The 18,648-nt window shown below is 43.0% G+C and overlaps 2 protein-coding genes and 1 long non-coding RNA gene across 3 annotated transcripts; 2 read left to right on the plus strand and 1 right to left on the minus strand.

Annotated features, from left to right (window-relative positions):
- Positions 1-74: 74 nt before the first annotated feature.
- Positions 75-5,256, plus strand: bcs1l (BCS1 ubiquinol-cytochrome c reductase complex chaperone). The gene is made up of 7 exons (XM_030112720.1): positions 75-663; positions 816-955; positions 1,035-1,229; positions 3,298-3,361; positions 3,446-3,618; positions 3,810-3,927; positions 4,936-5,256. The coding sequence occupies exons 1-7, from the start codon at positions 344-346 to the stop codon at positions 5,186-5,188; spliced, it is 1,263 nt and encodes a 420-aa protein (XP_029968580.1). The 5' UTR covers positions 75-343; the 3' UTR covers positions 5,189-5,256.
- Positions 5,013-6,648, minus strand: LOC115403732 (uncharacterized). Its single transcript, XR_003933234.1, has 4 exons — positions 6,188-6,648; positions 5,732-5,941; positions 5,388-5,490; positions 5,013-5,147 (listed from the first exon to the last, which is right to left on the minus strand). It is a non-coding gene; the product is annotated as an uncharacterized LOC115403732 (long non-coding RNA).
- On the plus strand, positions 6,310-15,301 carry cyp27a1.1 (cytochrome P450, family 27, subfamily A, polypeptide 1.1). Its single transcript, XM_030112719.1, has 9 exons — positions 6,310-6,581; positions 6,932-7,113; positions 8,375-8,574; positions 8,885-9,082; positions 10,313-10,476; positions 10,623-10,789; positions 10,913-10,994; positions 12,087-12,287; positions 12,896-15,301. The coding sequence occupies exons 1-9, from the start codon at positions 6,354-6,356 to the stop codon at positions 13,025-13,027; spliced, it is 1,554 nt and encodes a 517-aa protein (XP_029968579.1). The 5' UTR covers positions 6,310-6,353; the 3' UTR covers positions 13,028-15,301.
- Positions 15,302-18,648: the final 3,347 nt, after the last annotated feature.

Consider the following 18,648-nt stretch of genomic DNA (forward strand, 5'->3'; position numbering starts at 1 on the left):
ATTTGTCATTTTAACTTGCACTTAGAATCAAATTAGCTTGAACATGAAGCGGAACGATTGTTTTCCGGTGCTGGGAGCCAGTCGGACACAGGAAGTGGAATCAAGGTCCTGTCATTGAATCGCTACATTGCTCACATGGCGCGGTTATCTGGTTAAAATATGGCCACACAGAGGAAAGGATGAGTAAAAGAGGAAAATTCAAGTAGGGGTATTGCTGTTTAACGTTGCCATCTGTAAAATTAGTCGCAGTTGTCTTTAAATCGTTGAAAATCTGCACTAATTCATGTAAACAAACTGGACCTAGTGTGGATTTCTCCTTAAGTCTGAAGTCTGAGCGCCCACCATGCCATTGTCAGACTTTCTGGACGGTCTGAAGGACAACCCGTACTTCGGGGCCGGGTTCGGGCTGGTCGGGGTCGGGACTGCTCTGGCGGTGGCCAGGAAGGGAGCCCAGGTGGGCATGATCTTCTTCCGCCGCCACTACATGATCACCCTGGAGGTGCCCAGCAGGGACAAGAGCTACACCTGGCTGCTGAGCTGGATCACCAAGCACGCCAGACACACCCAGCACCTGAGCGTGGAGACCTCTTACCTGGCGCACGAGAGCGGTCGCGTGCACACGCAGTTTGACTTCCACCCGAGTCCTGGAAACCACATCATCTGGTCAGAGATAGTCCTCAGTGCATCAGCTGTTTAGTATTATTCCTCAAAATGTCTTTAAGTCTGACATTGCGCCTCTGGCATGGACCCTTAGGGACCAGCCACTGGATATATGTTTGCACCCTATTGCCTGACACATTATTTGGGGTTTGCAGGTATGGGAGGAAGTGGATCAGAGTGGAGCGGACCAGAGAGAAGCAGATGGTGGATTTGCACACTGGGACTCCCTGGGAGTCCGTCACTTTCACAGCTTTGGGCAGAGACAGACAGATCTTCTTCAACATCTTACAGGAAGGTATGACTTCACACACAACTCGCTTTAAGGTCTCAGCTGTGACTGCTCCTTCACTGCAGCTGTCATGCATGTTTCACAGCCAGAGAACTGGCCCTGAAGCAGGAGGAAGGGAGGACGGTGATGTACACAGCCATGGGAGGAGAGTGGAGGCCCTTTGGGTTTCCACGACGACGCAGACCCCTGAGCTCTGTGGTCTTGGAGAAAGGCGTGGCTGAGAGGATCGTAGACGATGTGAAGGATTTTATTGGAAACCCAAAGTGGTACACGGATCGAGGTAAGAGATCTCCAGTTTTAATCCTGTTCTGTCATGTTGCTTTGTTGGTATTCGTACATTCTCAAAGAACTTTGATCCTCTTGATTTAGTTCATACCAGTGTTGACTGAAGATGGACAAATGCAGTATTAATTACCGTAATAACACATTGATACACTGGATGATGGTGTTGAAACTGTTTTTTACAGTCTAGACCTCTAAAACTTGTTTAAAATTACACTTTTCTATGATAACAGATTAAAAAAACTTAGCTTGACCAAGCATGGGATCTATTTAAAACTATGATAATTTTCTTTTATGGCAGCGTTTGTTTATTTTTTTAAACTCCTGCAAAAACGTGAAGGATTCTGAAAAATGATGACTTGACCATCCTGTTATCCTCGCATCAAAACTTCATGAACTCCATTTTTAGCAACACCATTGTACTCTATATACCTCATGAGTTTCCAACATCTCATCTCTGTTTATTTGATGATGCTGGAAAGAGGATGATCACAATGCTTCATTCTGATGAATAAACTGAAGAATATTGAGCTTTCGTAAGGCAGATAATTCTTCTGCAGCATTCAGGATCGAGTCGATAACTGTTCCAAGTGTTGATGTAAATTCACACCTAATTGTAGATTCTTTAGTCTCAGCTGAATGAAGGGATATGACGCACCAACGTATCTTCTGTGTGGGCAGTCCACACCTTTATTCAGTATTGAGGAAACAGAGTGATAGAGAGCTCTGGGTTCTGATCCTCGTCTCTTCGCGAAACCAGCCGTCCATCAAGCTGAACAGGAAAAGAACGACGTGTCCGATCTGTGTTGATGTGTATTTTTGCCCCACCGCTCGCAGGCGGTTTCATAACTCTTCTTTCAGATGTTGGGAGCCTCCCGTGTGGAGCCTGGTACTTCGGCCGTTGTGTACTTAGTTGCCAGCACAGTCACTCCTATTTTGCACATTCGTCATGGTTTCTGTTCTGGAATTATCCTCTTCCCATCTCACAAGCTGCCACACAAGCTCACACGCACACACACACACACACACACACACACACACACACACACACACACACACACACACACACACACACACACACACAAACAAATATATCATTATTCCACAACATTTCAAAAGATATGACTGATTTCCCAAACTTTTTAATTAAAATCTTATGTGGGCTGCCAAGCAATCCTACCTGTCTGATTTCGGTCCTTTCATCTGTACAGAGTGAGAAACCTCCCCTGGAATGTTTTACCTTTAATTCTACCCTGACACACTGCTCATGCAATGAGCACATTTTCTATTGATTAAACACTCTAACCTAAACTAGCATGAATGTTCGATACAATTTCCCACACTAGCAACAATATCCAGTTAACGTGTTTGTATTAACATTGAACACAACAGGTCAAACCAGGGGAGTTTCAAGGCAATCTCAGTGTTGTGTCCTCTACTCTAAAGAGATTTGTGTTCTTTAATGTCTTTACAATTTGCTGTGGTGCCTCGGATTGAAGCCTCTTTTGGGCCCACGGGCCTTATGTTTGATACCGGTAGTTTAAAGAAAATGTTGCAGCTTTAGCATCAGGTTTCATCTCTTTCACCTCTATCAGCTGTCACCTTGAGGATGTTGCTTCTGTTGTGTTTTTCTGCTTTTGAAAGTGAAACCTTGCTCTCTGCATGGAGAGATGGTGCTAAACACTCACTGCGTTGTATGTTGCAAATATTGTGAGTTCAAGAGTTTTCTGTGAATAAATATGTGCAACATGAAAGGACAATAGATGAGCTGATTAGTTAGATAAGAATCAGAATTCCTTTATTGTCATTATACAGCAAAGCGTGATGAAGTTTAAAGCTTTTTATCAACCAATTAATGCTGTGAAAAGGAAAAAGTTGAGTTTTGAGGAAGCTCAATAAAGTTCACAGAAATAGGTCAAACAGGATTGATTCCATTTCATAAAACCGAATTAAAAACGAACTACTGAATCCAAAATACAATCGCCTATGTTTTCTCAGAGTTTTATTTATCTTACTTTATGTATGAATAGTGTTTTCCCTGTGTGACAGTGTGTGTGCTTCTGCAGGAATTCCCTACAGGAGAGGGTATCTGCTCTACGGTCCTCCGGGTTGTGGAAAAAGCAGTTTTATGTGAGTCTCTGTTCTGGTCACATCCAGTCTACAGTCTCAGAGCTCATGTCGTACGGCTTCATTGATGCTTGTCTTGTTTTTCAGAACGGCGCTGGCGGGCGAGCTGGGCTACAGCATCTGCCTGATGAGCCTGAGCGACCGCACGCTCTCCGACGACCGGCTGAACCACCTGCTGAGCGTGGCGCCGCAGCAAAGCATCATTCTGCTGGAGGACGTGGACGCGGCCTTCGTCAGCCGAGACCTGCTGCCCACGGAGAGTGAGTCGCAGCAAGGAGGAAGGCTTCTGTCTGGGGACAGAAAGAAAACACAAGCATGAGAAGCTGTTTTTATCCTCCAGTCTGTTTAGTTCTGGTGGTCAACCCCACCACGTGGAATGAAACAGCGTTTGGACATTTTGCAAAAGAAGGTGTCACTGAAATGAGCTCTTGTTGTTCTGTCTGCCTCTCAGACCCTCTGGCCTATCAGGGGATGGGGAGACTGACCTTCAGTGGGCTGCTGAACTCTCTGGACGGCGTGGCTTCTTCAGAAGCCAGGATAGTTTTTATGACCACCAACTTCATAGACAGGTACGACCAGACGGTGCAACTCCGCAATCTCACACAATCACTGCAAAGGAGTGCATTATGGGTAATGCCATCACAGATCAGTAACGGCAAATTAAGGATCTTATGTAGAATTAATCCTCCACAGTGTGTTATTAGATTATCAACCTGCACAAATGTTGCAGACGACTGATGGAATATTCCCCTGCACTGTGTGTATTTATTGTTAATTTGTTCATTGTCAGAATTCTCAGCATTATTATGTTTTCCTAATATTGCGCCGTGTGTGATTAACTTCATGTTGAGTCTACATTTGATTCACAGTTGAACAGCTCCGTCCACTTACATCTATTTTTTGAAAGAAATCAGACCTTCGTGAAGTCTGTCAGTCGGTTATTGAAACGAATCCAAATGCATGATGGTTGTAACTGAATTGTGTGTGCTCAACATGAGGTCCGATTAAAAGCAGGGTTTATTTCCATGAACAGGCCCACCTGTGAGAACTGTGTAAGGAAGGAAAATGAAGATGAAAAAGGTTTTTCCTCTAACAGTTAATAATAATAATAATCATCCTTTATATCTTATAACCGACACAGTTCTTGACGGCAGCTCTCAGACGGTTTACATGCCAGGGAGACACATTTGAAACTAACATAGACTTCTCACAGCCTTGGAGGGGCTAAAGTCTATCAGTTTCTCCATCAGCTGCTCTCCCTTGTTCTTTCTTAGAACATTAAGCACTTCATATGAGTTTGTTCTTTTCACGATAAGCTGCTCGGGATTCCTTGGTTAATTAGGAACTGATCTGGTGAACGATCAGTTCTACCTCAGCAACACTCAGTACAGAGGAAACAGATCAACCCTGCTGATGTCCGGCCGTTGTTATGATCGTACGACTTTGTTGTGGAATTTTGTGAGACGGCCAGAGTCGTAAAACTTTAGTCAAACTGTTTGAACTCTTGGATCGAAAAGCTTTTTGGATTAAAGTGTCGGTGCCTGCTCCGTGTGTGTGTGTGTGTCCTCTGCTCGCAGGTTGGACGCTGCGCTCATCCGGCCCGGCCGGGTGGACATGAAGCAGTACATCGGACACTGCGACCGCTTCCAGCTGAGCCAGATGTTCCAGCGGTTCTACCCACTGGAGCCCCCGTCGGAGGGCGAGCGCTTCGCGGAGCGAGCCCTGGCCGCTCACGCTGAGATCAGCGCCGCGCAGGTTCAGGGACACTTCCTGCTGCACAAAACGGACCCTGCAGGATCCATAGACAATGTTAGTCAAATAAAGGGGTGACGAGGCTGGAGGGGGGGTCCACACACCGAATCCTGAATAAAACTGAAGAACAGCTCCTTTTTACATTTTCTTTTGAAGTTATTTCTACATATTCTGGAAAGAGTTCACAGTTTTCGTCTCTGGTTGCATTTATAACCTCAGATCAAAAGATGTAGGCAGTTAGCGATGTGACTTTTGGGGATTAATTTTAAATAATTACCTTCGTCTTCTATTTCCTGTCAGATGTTTGAAGGGTGCAACTGCTCCTCTGGATTTCACTGAAGCATATTTAATGATGAGTTCTTGATTTTCTCTTTCCATCCCTGCAGATGAAGAGACAGGTTGAGTCTTGCAATACAATTTTTTTATGTTTGTGACAGAAATGTGCAACTTTACATTGGCTTTGCTGTCCTCATTTTGGACATTAAACATGTTTTTGTGGCTCCAGAGAAATATGATTTGATATAAAGTGGCAAAAATCATCTCGGTTAGAGACTTCTGATCTGTGGAGAAAAGACATTTTTCCAAAACATATGTTCAGAAAAAAGAGAAAATGATTCAAACCTGAACTCAGCATCTGGCTGATCTTAACCCGTTCAATCCCTTTGAGAGGTTTAAAGCTGGTAAAGTTGCTCCTACTGTCCAGGTTTCATGCAGATACTTAAGGATTGGGTGTGTTTGTGTTGTCTGCACCGGAGTCTCTGGGCCTCCCTCGCAGAAGAAACCTGTCCACTGCCCTGTGACGACCTCGGAGTTCTGCTCAGCTCCTGGATGCTGGAGGGATTACATTATCCAATGAGCTTCTCACAAGTGATTCAACAAACTGATATTTCTCTTTCTGTTGCGTCACACTGAAAGAATGAATACTGTAAATCTGCCATCTGAAGCTTTTTGTTGCATTTTCCAAAAGGTTAGAAGAAACCAACCCTGATGCATGAGAGAGATCCACTTCCATGCATTGTTTGGTTCATAAAATATGTAAAGCTTTTCATTTACAGTAGCCTGAATCTTTCGTATTACCCTCAGTGTGTAAGTATGTCCTTGTTTTGTTGATTTCCTGGCTCCTCTGGTTCCTCATTTGGTGCGTGGGAAGGGTTAAGCCTGTGTGGGCCGTGGCCGCTTCCTGCTCGGCCCCTCTTTCTAATGTAACAGGAGACGTCTGTGCATTTGCTGCGCGGTCTCTGTTATGGCTGCCTGGCTGTCCTGGAGAGCGGTGCGGCTGGGGAACGGCGGCCGGCTCCTGCCGCGTCCTCTCGCGCCGGCCCCGGCGGTCTGCAGGGGGGCCAGCAGAGTAGCCTCGGCCCTCCAGGCGGACAGGCCCCGGGCGGCGGAGGACCTCCCGCGGGTCAGCTTCCCGGAGTTCATCTACAGACTGCTGTTCCAGGGCTTCTATAACCGCTCGCATGAGCTACAGGTACGTCTGGGAACAGATAGACCGTACAGATGGGATGTGTGCTTCACCCACAGTGCACCACACTGCCACTGAGTTCAGCCTGCAGACCCTTGCTTTCATGCAGTCATTTATATGAACAACTGCACTTATTCCCAGAGACAGTGCTCAGAAATGTCAGGCTGCTTGTGTCCCTCTTGTTTCCATGGTAACGATTAGATAACAGCTGGTAGTGGAATCTCACCATCACGCAGACTGAGCCGATTATCTTATCAAATGTGCAAAGTTCTTTTGCGTAAAGCGGTCGCTCACATCTGGTGTTGACCTTAAAAGGAAACTGCACACAGCAGTCGTATGCCTCTGTGACCCATCAGATCCATAACAAGCAGCGGTACGGGCCCATCTACCGGGACGCGATGGGGCACGTGTGTGTGAACTCCCCCGACCTGCTGGAGGAGCTCCTGAGGAAGGATGAGAAGTTCCCCTGCCGAGCAGACATGGCTCTGTGGAAGGAGTTCCGCGATATGAAAGGATTCGGCTACGGGCCGTTCACAGTGTAAGACCACACCAGCGCTGCACTCCCACTGGCCTGCTGCATTCATCCCGCATAGAATAAACCTTTAATCCCTGTAAAACCGGTATTGCTCACTCTTCTAGCAACAAGTGGGCTCATGGGAGTAAGCCAGATTGCTTCCAGACTGGAATGTTGATGTTGTCCTTAGTTATGTAATGGGATCCATCGAGTGGATTGAGAAACTTCCTGATGTTAGATCAGTATCACAATGTTTGTTTTGTGCAACTCCAGGATAAAAAGTTCAGGAAAAAAAATTAAAATGCTTTCTATCCTGGCTGAATATGTCAAAGGTTCAAGTCCAGGTCAGGTCAGACCAGATGCGTTTTTCTTTTTTTCTCTTCAAATTACTCCCACAAAAACATGTTTTGTTTGGTTAGTTGATAAGTCAGTACTGACCTGGAAATGAATGTGGGTGTGTCTCTCTGAGTTTGCCCTGTGATGGACTCTGCCTGCCTTCACCCATAATCCACTGGGGTTGATTCCAGTGTCCCTTGACTCTGAACGAATGGATGAAGCTGCATGGAAAATGAAAGGATGGTGTTGTTTTTTTTTTTTAATCTACAGAAAGGCATTCATTTCATAATGATTCAGTTATTTCCACAAACATGATCTAAAACTTTCTGTAGTCACATGACGTAAACACACCTACCAGTGAATGAAAGTTTGACTGCATGATTCTGTTTTCAGACAACACAATAACTCCCAAAACTAGAAGTTAATCCCTGAAAATCCTGAAATTCTTGATTTAAAGAGCTTGATAGTGAGAAAAGTGAGAAAAGATTGACGATATCTGAAGGTAGTCTAGACATTTTAGATAGAAAATTGTTCGCTGTACGTTAGAAAACTGGATTTTAGGAGGATAATGAATAAGAAGTTGCGTCCAGCAGCACAACAGAAACCTCAGACTGTCTCCAAACCAAGTGTTCGAGCTGTGAAGACTGTGAAGGCAGATCACTGCTCTTCTCAATCACAATTTATTTTTCTATTAACCGACAGACAGTTATCTTCAGTCCTGACCTAAACCCACCAATAGAGCTGAAATCTGGCACTGCAGACAGAATTACTGCAAACCTAAAAGAGTCCGAATGCATCACAGTGGAATAGTGTGAGAACCGACCAGAAGTTTTCAGACGGATGTTTAAAGGTTTCTCCAAACAGAGTTCAGGAGAAGTGTCCCTATGTCTGGACATTTCGTCACTGACTGGACACGATCTGCTTCATTCGGACTTCCTCTATGATCCAGGGAGGGTGAGCGGTGGTACAACCTGAGAGTGGTCCTGAACAAACGCCTGCTGCACCCGAAGGACTCGGCGCAGTACGATGGGGTGATAAACGAGGTGGTGACCGACTTCATCAAGAAGATCCGCTATCTGCGCCAGTGCAGTCCGACAGGAGATGTTGTCACCGACTTGGCCAATGAGTTTTATCTGTTTTCACTAGAAGGTAGGCGGCAAATGTGAGATATTTTTGGAAAAAAAAAAAAACCCAACAAAAAGTATTCAAACACTTGAAAGTTTTATTCTCTATATTTGGTCATTTCTACATTTTTTTTCTCATACAAAGAGTGCAAAGTTAGCGAAGTTCAAGTTAATTCTTGATATATAATAGTTATCAATTAGATTGAACATGATTGCTTTGGATTTAACATCCATCACTGGGAAAATCTGTACAAATAAACCTGCAGGAATGTTTATTCAGATATGAGCTACTTCCCGCAAAGGTTTCTGATCATTTCATTTTCTTTCCTCCTTAGGAATTGCAGCCATATTATTTGAAACGAGACTCAGTTGTCTGGAGAAGGAAATCCCTGCCGGAACTCAAGAATTCATCAACGCCATTGCTCTGATGTTCACCAACAGTATGGCTGCGCACATCATGCCAAAGTGGGGCCGCAGCCTGCTGCCTCACTGGGACCGGTACATCGCTGGCTGGGACGGCATCTTCATCTTCGGTAAACTGCAAGCCGAGGCTTTCTTTATTCTTTGTGTGGCCGACGCTGCTCGATCGGGTGCTGCCGGTCTTAGTGCAGGGACTTCCTGGACTCTGTCAGGTGGGATGAAGGCATATGGGAAAACAGCTTCCGTCTTTGAGAGTGGCCGTGTTCACCAGTGTTAGGTTTCACTGTTACTTTCAAGCAAGTCGCAGATTACAGACTTTCAAAAGCAGGCTGGAGTTGGGAAATAGGAAGTCGAGGTACTGGAATCCAGGCGCAAACTGGCAAAAAGACCCAAATGTAAATTGTTCCACACTGGTAAAGAACATTTCAGCAAATTTGTCACGATAGTCAAATGTATCAGTGAAAGTCTGAGGCTCCAACGTTTCAAGTGAAAACACATCGATTTGCATTTTTGCATTCACACGGTAGCGTTTTGAAAACGGTGTCTGTTTACATGGAAAAAGCAGGAACCATGAAAAAAATGTAGTTTCGTCTTGACTCACTAGAGGGTGCTGTTGGTTGCTTTTGTGATGAAACCACACTCAGCGCAGTTTGATCTGAAATGAGCCAAGCCAATAAATAATTACATTATAAAATATAATCAACCACAATATGAAACAACTGTCTTTGTTTTCAGGCAACAAAATATTAATATGCGATTCTAAACTTTCATTTTTAAATGAACAGTTTTTTAGCAACAAATGACAAACCTGAAATATGAATAAAAGAAAAGCAATTTCATCAATATTCTGCTTCACTTCACCACATGCTTTAAAACTCAACGATCACAGTGAAAATGTATCGGATGATTCAGATTAAGATCAGAATAACTCATCAAATTCTGCAAATAATCTTTGATGTAGACACATTTTATCATCCGTGTAGTAATCCTGATCACCTGAACTGAGTCACCACATAACCCAGCCTGAAGTGCTCCCCTGCTGCTGACACACATACGTTACGATTACTGTCATAATTTCTCACAGCTGGAAAATTTGTATTCTGCACTTCTGGCCCGCGCGCCTTACAGGCTGTTGTTTCACATTTATTTTGCTTTATGAAAATGCTGATTTGTGTTCTTTTACAGAATATGATGACAAAAATTGCTTCGGTTCAGTTCTCAGGCCCTCATGTGAAGATTGAAGATGATTGTTGGCTATCTTGTACATTTCTATGATCACTCCATTTTCGTGTATTCAGTCTGAATTCTCCAATGATACACTTACATTTCTGTTTGTTCTGCAGCTAAAGAGTTGATCGACCGGAAAATGGAGCTGATTCAGCAGCGTCTGGACAACGAGCAGGACGTGGAGGGGGAATACCTGACGTACCTCCTCTCAAACACTCAGATGAGCACCAAGGATATCTACGGCAGCGTTGCGGAGCTCCTCCTGGCCGGAGTGGACACGGTAAATCAGATCTGCCTCCGCACCCAAAGAGGAAAGCTTTGTTCGTCCTTCACCCTTCTAATGTCTTCAAAAATGGCATAAAAAACAATTGTGTGATGGTTCACTTCTAACTTATCTCCCCTTGTTTGCTTGCCTTCGTGGTGAAGACGTCCAACACCCTGATCTGGGCCTTGTACCAGCTGTCCAAGAACCCTGAAGTCCAGAACCGACTTTATGAGGAAGTGTCCTCGATTGGACCGGTGGACCGGCTCCCCAGCGCTGCAGACGTCACCGTCCTGCCTTATCTGAGAGCGGTTATCAAGGAGACGCTCAGGTGATGGCAGCAGATGTAGACACATGCGCTCATTGAGTTTTGTTTTTTTTTGTTTTTAGCACCTGGAGGTTGAATGTGTTGAAGTTTAACTTTTTTGTGGTTGTTGTTGTTGTTTTCTTGCAGGATGTATCCTGTAGTTCCTACGAATGCCAGAATCATGACGGAAAAGGACGTCGTTATTGGAGGATATCACATTCCAAAGAATGTGAGTTGTTTTGTTTTTTCCCAACCCCCTCAGAAAATGGCTGTAACTGTTTGTTTAGTATGGAATGGCAAAAGGTTCAAGTTATTGATTGGTATAAATTGCCATATATCAATTAATAATACCAGACACTTGGTAATGAGTGAATCACTAAATAATGTAACTATCCAATTATTGACCAATAAGATGTTAATGATCAATCAACAACATCAAGAGTTGCTAATTACTGAAAAGGGATAAATTGCAGGAAATGAACTGAGAAATTGTAGAATTATGAATTAAATGCATTTGTGATTTATTGAATATTAATTCGGGGCACCACCCTAAAGAGGGAACGAATGAACTTCAGTCTCAAAAAGTAAACATTTTCCTCTTAGACTTGTTTTTCCACTAAAAATACAACTGCATTTAAATGTCAACGAGGCGTGAGAATGAGTACTGACTGTTAAGACCATGGATTTGTCACAAAGTGCACCAAAATCACTGTGAATCATTCAGTTCAGTTCAGTTCATGAGCGTTTATTAAAAGTGTCTGTTTCTGCATTTCTATAAAGACACACATCTGATTAGCAATCGTTCATCAAATAGATCTAAAAAATGCAACAAGTGTGAGGCAGTTCAGTCAGTTCAAGCATAAAAAATATTTCCACTCCAGCTAGTCACTGCCAAGCCTCTTACTTGAATGTCGAAGCCGCTGGCGAAGTTCCACTGCGTCCAGGGGAAAGTTCGTCCAGTTCGTAGCTCTTCGTCCAGGGGAGGTGCTTCTTCTCTGGATCTGGAGGGATCCAGGAGGGACAGGCGGGCTCTGGACGGCCAGGTGGAGGACCAGTCCCTGAGGGGTCCTCTGTAATCTGGGGGAAGCAGGTTGAAGCTGACTTTATAGCAGTAGTCAGCTGACATCATGACTCCAGTCAGCTTCTGACCAATGGCAGTGTGAGTTTTGCAGTATGGGCTGAGCGAGCCTCATGAGCGCCATCATGAGGTGATGAGGCAGTAGTGCACCCTGAGCAGAAATGTGATTTGATCAAGTTGAATGTGAAAGTACTAAGAAAAAGGGAATCTGAAAATCTGTTTCCGTTTGCTGTTATTTTGCAGACCACATTTTTGCTCTCTCATTACGCCATCAGCCACGACAAGGACACGTTCTCAGACTCGATGCAGTTCAGGCCGGAGCGATGGCTCCGGGATGGCCGTGAACGGCCCCACCCCTTCGGATCCATCCCCTTCGGCTTCGGGGTGCGAGGCTGTGTCGGCCGCCGCATCGCTGAGCTGGAGATGTACTTGCTTCTGACTCAGGTAGGAGATGAAACCTTAAAAGGCCTCCATCTATCCGTCCATCCCTAGCAGTGAATGTGAGTGTGTGTGTCGTCGTGTGTGCTCCGTGACGGACTGGTCAGCTGTCCAGGTGTGTGTCCTGTCGTCGCTCACAGAAAGCTGCGATTGGCTCCAGCGCCCTGTGACCCTTCACAGGATGAAGTGGTGTAGAAGACAGATGGACGCTATGATGCAAGTGAAAGTGAAAATCTTTAACTAGGAAGTGTCAAGAAAACGATCCATGAGCCAAAACAGCCTCTGTGGGTGTTTCATCGTGTTCAGACAACAAGGAATCATTAACTGCCTTTTTAAAATAAGTGACTGCAGTCCTGAATCGGTTTACTGAGGGTCACACTGTGTCAGGAAGAGACTCAAAACTGAACAACAGATAGCAGCAATGATGACCTTTTGACCTTGTTACACAAGTAAAAGCAGCGTTAACATCATTCAGCCATAATGTTCAAAAATGATAACAGTTGTTAACGTGGCTTTATTGTTAAAATAGGAGGAGTATTTGTGAAAGTCCCAATAGGAATCACAGCAGTGACGTTGAGTTAAATGTTTCTCTCTGTTCCCTGTCCTCCCTCCAGTTAATCAGACGGTTCGAGATCCAGCCGGATCCCTCCATGGGAGAGGTGAAGAGCATCAACCGGGTGGTCCTGGTCCCGGACCAGCAGCTCAATCTGCGCTTCGTGGACAGACGGCGCGAAACGGCAGCTTGATTTTAATTCTGCAGGATATTTTTAACTGCATGTATGTATTTGAATTTGAATGTAGGAGCTTTTCAGAAGGGCAGCTAGTGGACAGTAGCGGAGCCGGAAAACGGCACTGGGGTGACAAGATGAAATACGTGATTCTCCCGGGGCGGCACATAAAGTCACTATTATAAGAACAGAAAAATGTACCTGACTCAAAAACATTTGTCTGTATTAAAAAATATAGACAAAAACATATTTAAAAAGTTTTGAAAATGCAACTTCCTTCGAAAAAAAAAAGACAAAAAAGGTTTTTTTGACTTTAAAGGCATTTTTTATTTACGATGATGGTCAAAATTTCACATGAGAAGTTTCAGCTCCTTATTTGAATGAATCTAATCTAATAACCTTCAATCTGCTTTAAAAAAAAACACACGTGTGATAGTTCCTGTCTGAGCTGATAGAGATTTCTAAATAAGGGGTGTAAAACATACTGAGAAATGATCAGACTGCATGTTCAGTGTTTCCAGTCTGTCAGATTCAGCAACATTGAAGGACAAATCAAGTGTTCATTATGTGTTTGAGTTAGTTAACCTGGAGGTCCAACAGGGATTCATGTCATTCATTAGAAGTTGTAAAAGTGATAATAGTAGTAGTAGTCGCCCCCCACCCCCGGCTCCGTCACTGTTCGTGGATGAGAAACCAGCCGGAAGTCCTTTATTATACTGAATGCTGATGTGAATATGAAAATGCATTTTAGCCTTTGAATACTGCATGTATCCTTTCAAAAAGCACTTACTCAAAGTTACTTGTGCACCAAAATGAAAGACCTAGAGCTCCATCTGCTGCAGAGGAGACATGTTAGTCACCAGCCTGGAGGGAATCAAGTGTTGGGAGGCAGCCTGAGTGCCTGTTAGTCCCTCTTTTGAGCACATATGAAGAACAAGCACATGCACTCTTAGTTTAAAATTCTGATGTGAACAAATGGAATAGTTGAGCTTGGGAAACTAAAACAAATCTATACTACACAGCTGAGCCCAAACACAGACGTTTGGTCTGGGCTCACATCTTGAAAGTGAAAAAAAAAAAATACAAATGAACAGATGATGCACTTTTTAACAATTATTGCAGTGGTTACTCACAAATAAAGCCCTGCAGCTGTGAACAGGCCTAGTTCACAAGGTTTAATTTCAAAATATGTAAGAACACAAGAACCTGCACGCATACCAATCATCCAATCACAGGATTAATGACATGAAACAGGCAGAGAGCAGCAGCAGCAGCAGCATGCTGGGAAACACAGACTGTCATATTAATAATACTGCTTAATATAATCAACCTGAACAGGATCTGTTAGCTGTGTGAATGTGGAGTGTGCAGCCGCCAGGCTGACAGGTTATTGTGTGATAAGCTCAGGATTAAATTGTAGTTTGAACGTTGTTTGATTGGCACAGATTACACAAGCAGGAACACTGATTCTGTCCTATAGACGCTAAATGCATCAATGTAAGGACGAGCTTGTTCTCACAGTGATTTTAAGTCTTTTAAAGTCTGTGTAACAGGATCAGATTTGTTTACCTTTGTTAAGAGGTATATGTTTATTTGACTGTTGACAACTCAGAAACCTGTTGATGGATTTTGAGAAAAATCAGCAGACTAATAGATAACATGCGAGTGAAGGAGCGATTCCGTCGTAGGTGGGATCTGGATCATGTTCTGGTTCAGAGGAAGGCAGCTTTTCATAAAATATTGAAGTTAAAAATAAATCAAATTTAATAGGCTGAGTGGATATTTTCCAAAGAATAAGAGATTACACAGTGAGAAAGTTCCAGATTATATTCTGGATGAAGAAGAAAGTATGGAGATCCATAATATGATCCAGATATTTAACAGACAGTATGAATCACTGGAAAGGGAAGGAGCTCTATCCTTTCTGAGTGTCTAATTATTTCTAAATACATTTCATATGTGTGAAAATGTATGCATAAATGAATGTAAATTAAGATGTAAGTGAAATTACCATATACCACTATATTCACTTTAAGATCCCATGAGACTGGAACTGATTCCAGCTGAAGGAAGGTTAGACAAGCAGTTCACCAGAGAGAGACGTGTGACGATACAGGAGTGAAATCTGAAGAGAAACTCTTCGACTCATTAGAAAATCACATCCTGAATGCATTAAAGCAGCAACAAAATCCTAAAACACTCTCTCAAAGAAAGTGTGTGTAGACATTACTGATGGAAGAAATCTGGGTCTGGGATGATTTATATTGTTTAATAAACTTCACCTGAAAGAGATTCTGGTTTTCTTTTTTTATTGGACGCATGTGAAGAATATTCTGACATGAACTGACTGACTGCTGATCTCTGAGTTGAACGATCGTTTCACTTTATCAAGATATTGCTGTGGAGTTTCTATACAGAGTTTGTGTGTGGATGCATCTGCATAACTGTACTTTTCTCTGTGTGTTTTGTCCAGTTTGAACTGTTTCCAAACATATTGATGATACTGTAGGAAGTGCTTACACTCCAATACTCCATCACTACTTTCTGATACATTCTCATCGGAACATTTATTCAAATTTTCATCGAAAATCAGGATACATTTTATACTTATCTGTATCGAGTTTTGAATTATTTTTTTTAGAAGGTTGAACCAATCTTGGTTCAGTGGCTGCCATCAAAACCAACTATTCTTTATATATGCAGTCATTACAGCATCATAAGGGAAAGTTTTCTTCTTCTTCTTAAAAAAAGGCATTTCTGAAAATTCAGAGCCCTAAATTCACAGGCTAGTTTGATCAAAATGATGATGATAATTTCTCTTTTATTTAACACAAATACACAATTAAACATGGAAACTGTGATGAAGTGAGAGCCGTGTGTTTTGTCACTATTTGAATCCAGCAGAGGGAGGCATGGCTGCAGGAACAGAGCATCCCTGCTGACTGCAGCAGAGGTTACTGGAGACAGTCATGCAGACAACATTTCCAAATAAACAGGACGGTGAAAATGCGAATGATTTTCATTTAAAACGCACATTTGTAGCATTGAATTTGTTGTCAGTGTGAGAGAAGTCTATAAAAATAATACATTTTTAAACTAACAGATCAGATAACTCAAATGAAAGTTTTTTAATGACAATGAGAAGAGTTGCGATTTTACTGCCTCCAGATCTTAACAGCAGACAAAAACTACTATCTTATAACCTTATAATGACCAAGATTAAGAAATTCCCTAAATCTCATACTAAGTGAAGTTTAGCAACAGGAAAAAAACAGAGTCCCAGCATTGCTTCTTTGTTTTTAGTTCTTAATAATAATCATAAAAAGAAATGTTTTTATTATAAAAACACACATTCAATGGTACGTTGGTTAAAATTATTAAAAGTTTTAAACTATAAAAGAAACAACATAAACGAAGACTAACTCATCGGTAATCATCAGTATTGATTTGTTTGAAATTCTTTCAAGTTGAATATTTAAGGCTTAAAAGTTCTAGTTATAAATTCAAAATTACATTTGTAGCCACCCATCCATCATCCATCCATCATGCATCCATCCATCCTCTGTACCTCTTCATCCTGCAGGGTCACAGGGGCTGAAGTCAATCCCAGCCCCCTGAGGATGAGGCCAGGATACACCTGGACAGGTGACCACACACACTCACATTCACAACTGGGGGGGATTTAGGATCACCTTGAACCTCACCTGCATGTTTTTGGTCTGTGGGAGAAACCCAGAGGACCACCAAATTCTATGTATTTTTATTTAACCATTGCTGATAGAAGAAAAAGGTTTAAATTATGGTGAGATGAAATGATTTAACTGGGTTGAACCATCTTTTATAATGTGCGACAGATAGAGGAGAGTTACTGGCGGGTTTGGTTTGTACATGAGTGACAGCATGAACAACCAATCACAGAAGCATGTGATGGCACAAACGTAAAGGTGTGTGTGTGTGAGTGTGTGTGTGTGTGTGTGTGTCAGAGAGAGAGAGGGAGCCAGTGGGTGAAAGCCTGCAGACTACCTGTTCGCGCGCAAGTTGGATCAAAACAATCTGAACACGCTCCTCTGAGCCTCCACTTCATGTTCTGAGGTGATGCCAGACAGATCGAGTCCATCCCCGCTGAGTGGAGCCGGGATGAGGTCTCAGTGAGCGGCGGCCAGCGGGCAGAACCGGAACCGGGATCGGGGGGTCGGTGAATGGGTCTGGACGCGCGCGCTCTGCTTCCGCTCGGATGGGATGCACGGTGAGCTTCATCTGCTGTGAAGAGGACTTTCTGCAAATGCCAGTTCACCGACATGAGGAGGAGAAGAAGAAAGGACACTTGAGGAAGGTAAACGAACCGACTTGACACAGATTTGGAAATGCGCTCGGACGCTGCTGCTGTTTTACGCACGGATTGGACACGTGTGTTTGCGAATATAAACTGTTTATGATTTACAACTCATCTGATCGCCCCTGTGCCAGTCAACAGATAACAATTTACGACCTTTGAGTTCCAGAGAATCTCCTCACATAGAGGTCAAGACTAGTTAATGAGTATTTTTCAGCAGGATAAAGGAAGTGACTTGGAGAAAATCATGCACACAGCCTGCTCAGGACCATCTTCCCGGGGCGCACAGGCCAGGTCGGGTTTGGGCAATCAAACAGGGGGAAGGAGGTAAACCATTCACCCAAATGAATGCTAGGGGCAACTCTGAAAAGTCCCAAGTTCAGTCATGCTTGCAGTCCACGACAAAAACATGCATCAGAAGATCCACCTGAGGTGATGTAATGGAAATAATCTCCTGTTTCCTCCTCTTCCTCCCTGCTGCTCTGTCAAAACATGAAACTTGACGTTATTTGTCCAAACTTGAAGCTCTTTGTCAAACTCATTTCAGCCCAATTTGATTTTTTAAATATAATTTCAATATAAATTTGCAACAACAATTTACTCCTAATGTCAGCAAGTTGTTGCAGCATTTAAAAAATGTTAATTTCAAGAAAAAATATGATTTTCTGCCTTTTCATGTAAAATACTACAAAATATCAAAATGAAAATGGACATTGCAGCATTCAGTGTGTTTTTACAGATTCAGCTTCATTTAATGAATTACTTTGATTGTAATGTTGCCTCATCAATAAGCCTTCGCTGCTGCTGTTCCTACTAAAGCGTGCCTATTCCCACTAAATAAAGTACAGACAGCATTTGCATTTCCAGAAAAATGTCATTATACGTTTATGTGAGATCGTCTCATGGTCAGATTGCATCCTCTGAAAGGCTGATCTTGACTTGCTGTTTCTTTCTGTGGTTAAATTTCAGTGATAAACTCACTGGTATCATCTCCAGTGGACAAACCTTTCAAGCTCTTGACAAATCAGCACTTTTTCTGTATTTTGATCTTAGTTTCAGCCCAAAGATTACTCAAGAATGACCGAAAAAATGACTTCTTAAGGCTTTTTGATGGTAATGTAACTTCAGTTTTGTAGTTTTTAAAGATCATCAGGGGTGTGATTTACGTATGACTGGACACGTCTTTTGAAACGAAGATGTGCCGTCCTCACTTGAAAGATGAAGGACCTTTTAATGTTGTCGACAGAGCGAATCACTAAAACCGCAGCCCTGTGTTGTCCTGTTTTTACACACCTTTATGTGCGTT

The sequence above is a fragment of the Salarias fasciatus genome, chromosome 16 (genome assembly GCF_902148845.1).
Source record: "Salarias fasciatus chromosome 16, fSalaFa1.1, whole genome shotgun sequence".
NCBI lineage: Eukaryota > Metazoa > Chordata > Actinopteri > Blenniiformes > Blenniidae > Salarias > Salarias fasciatus.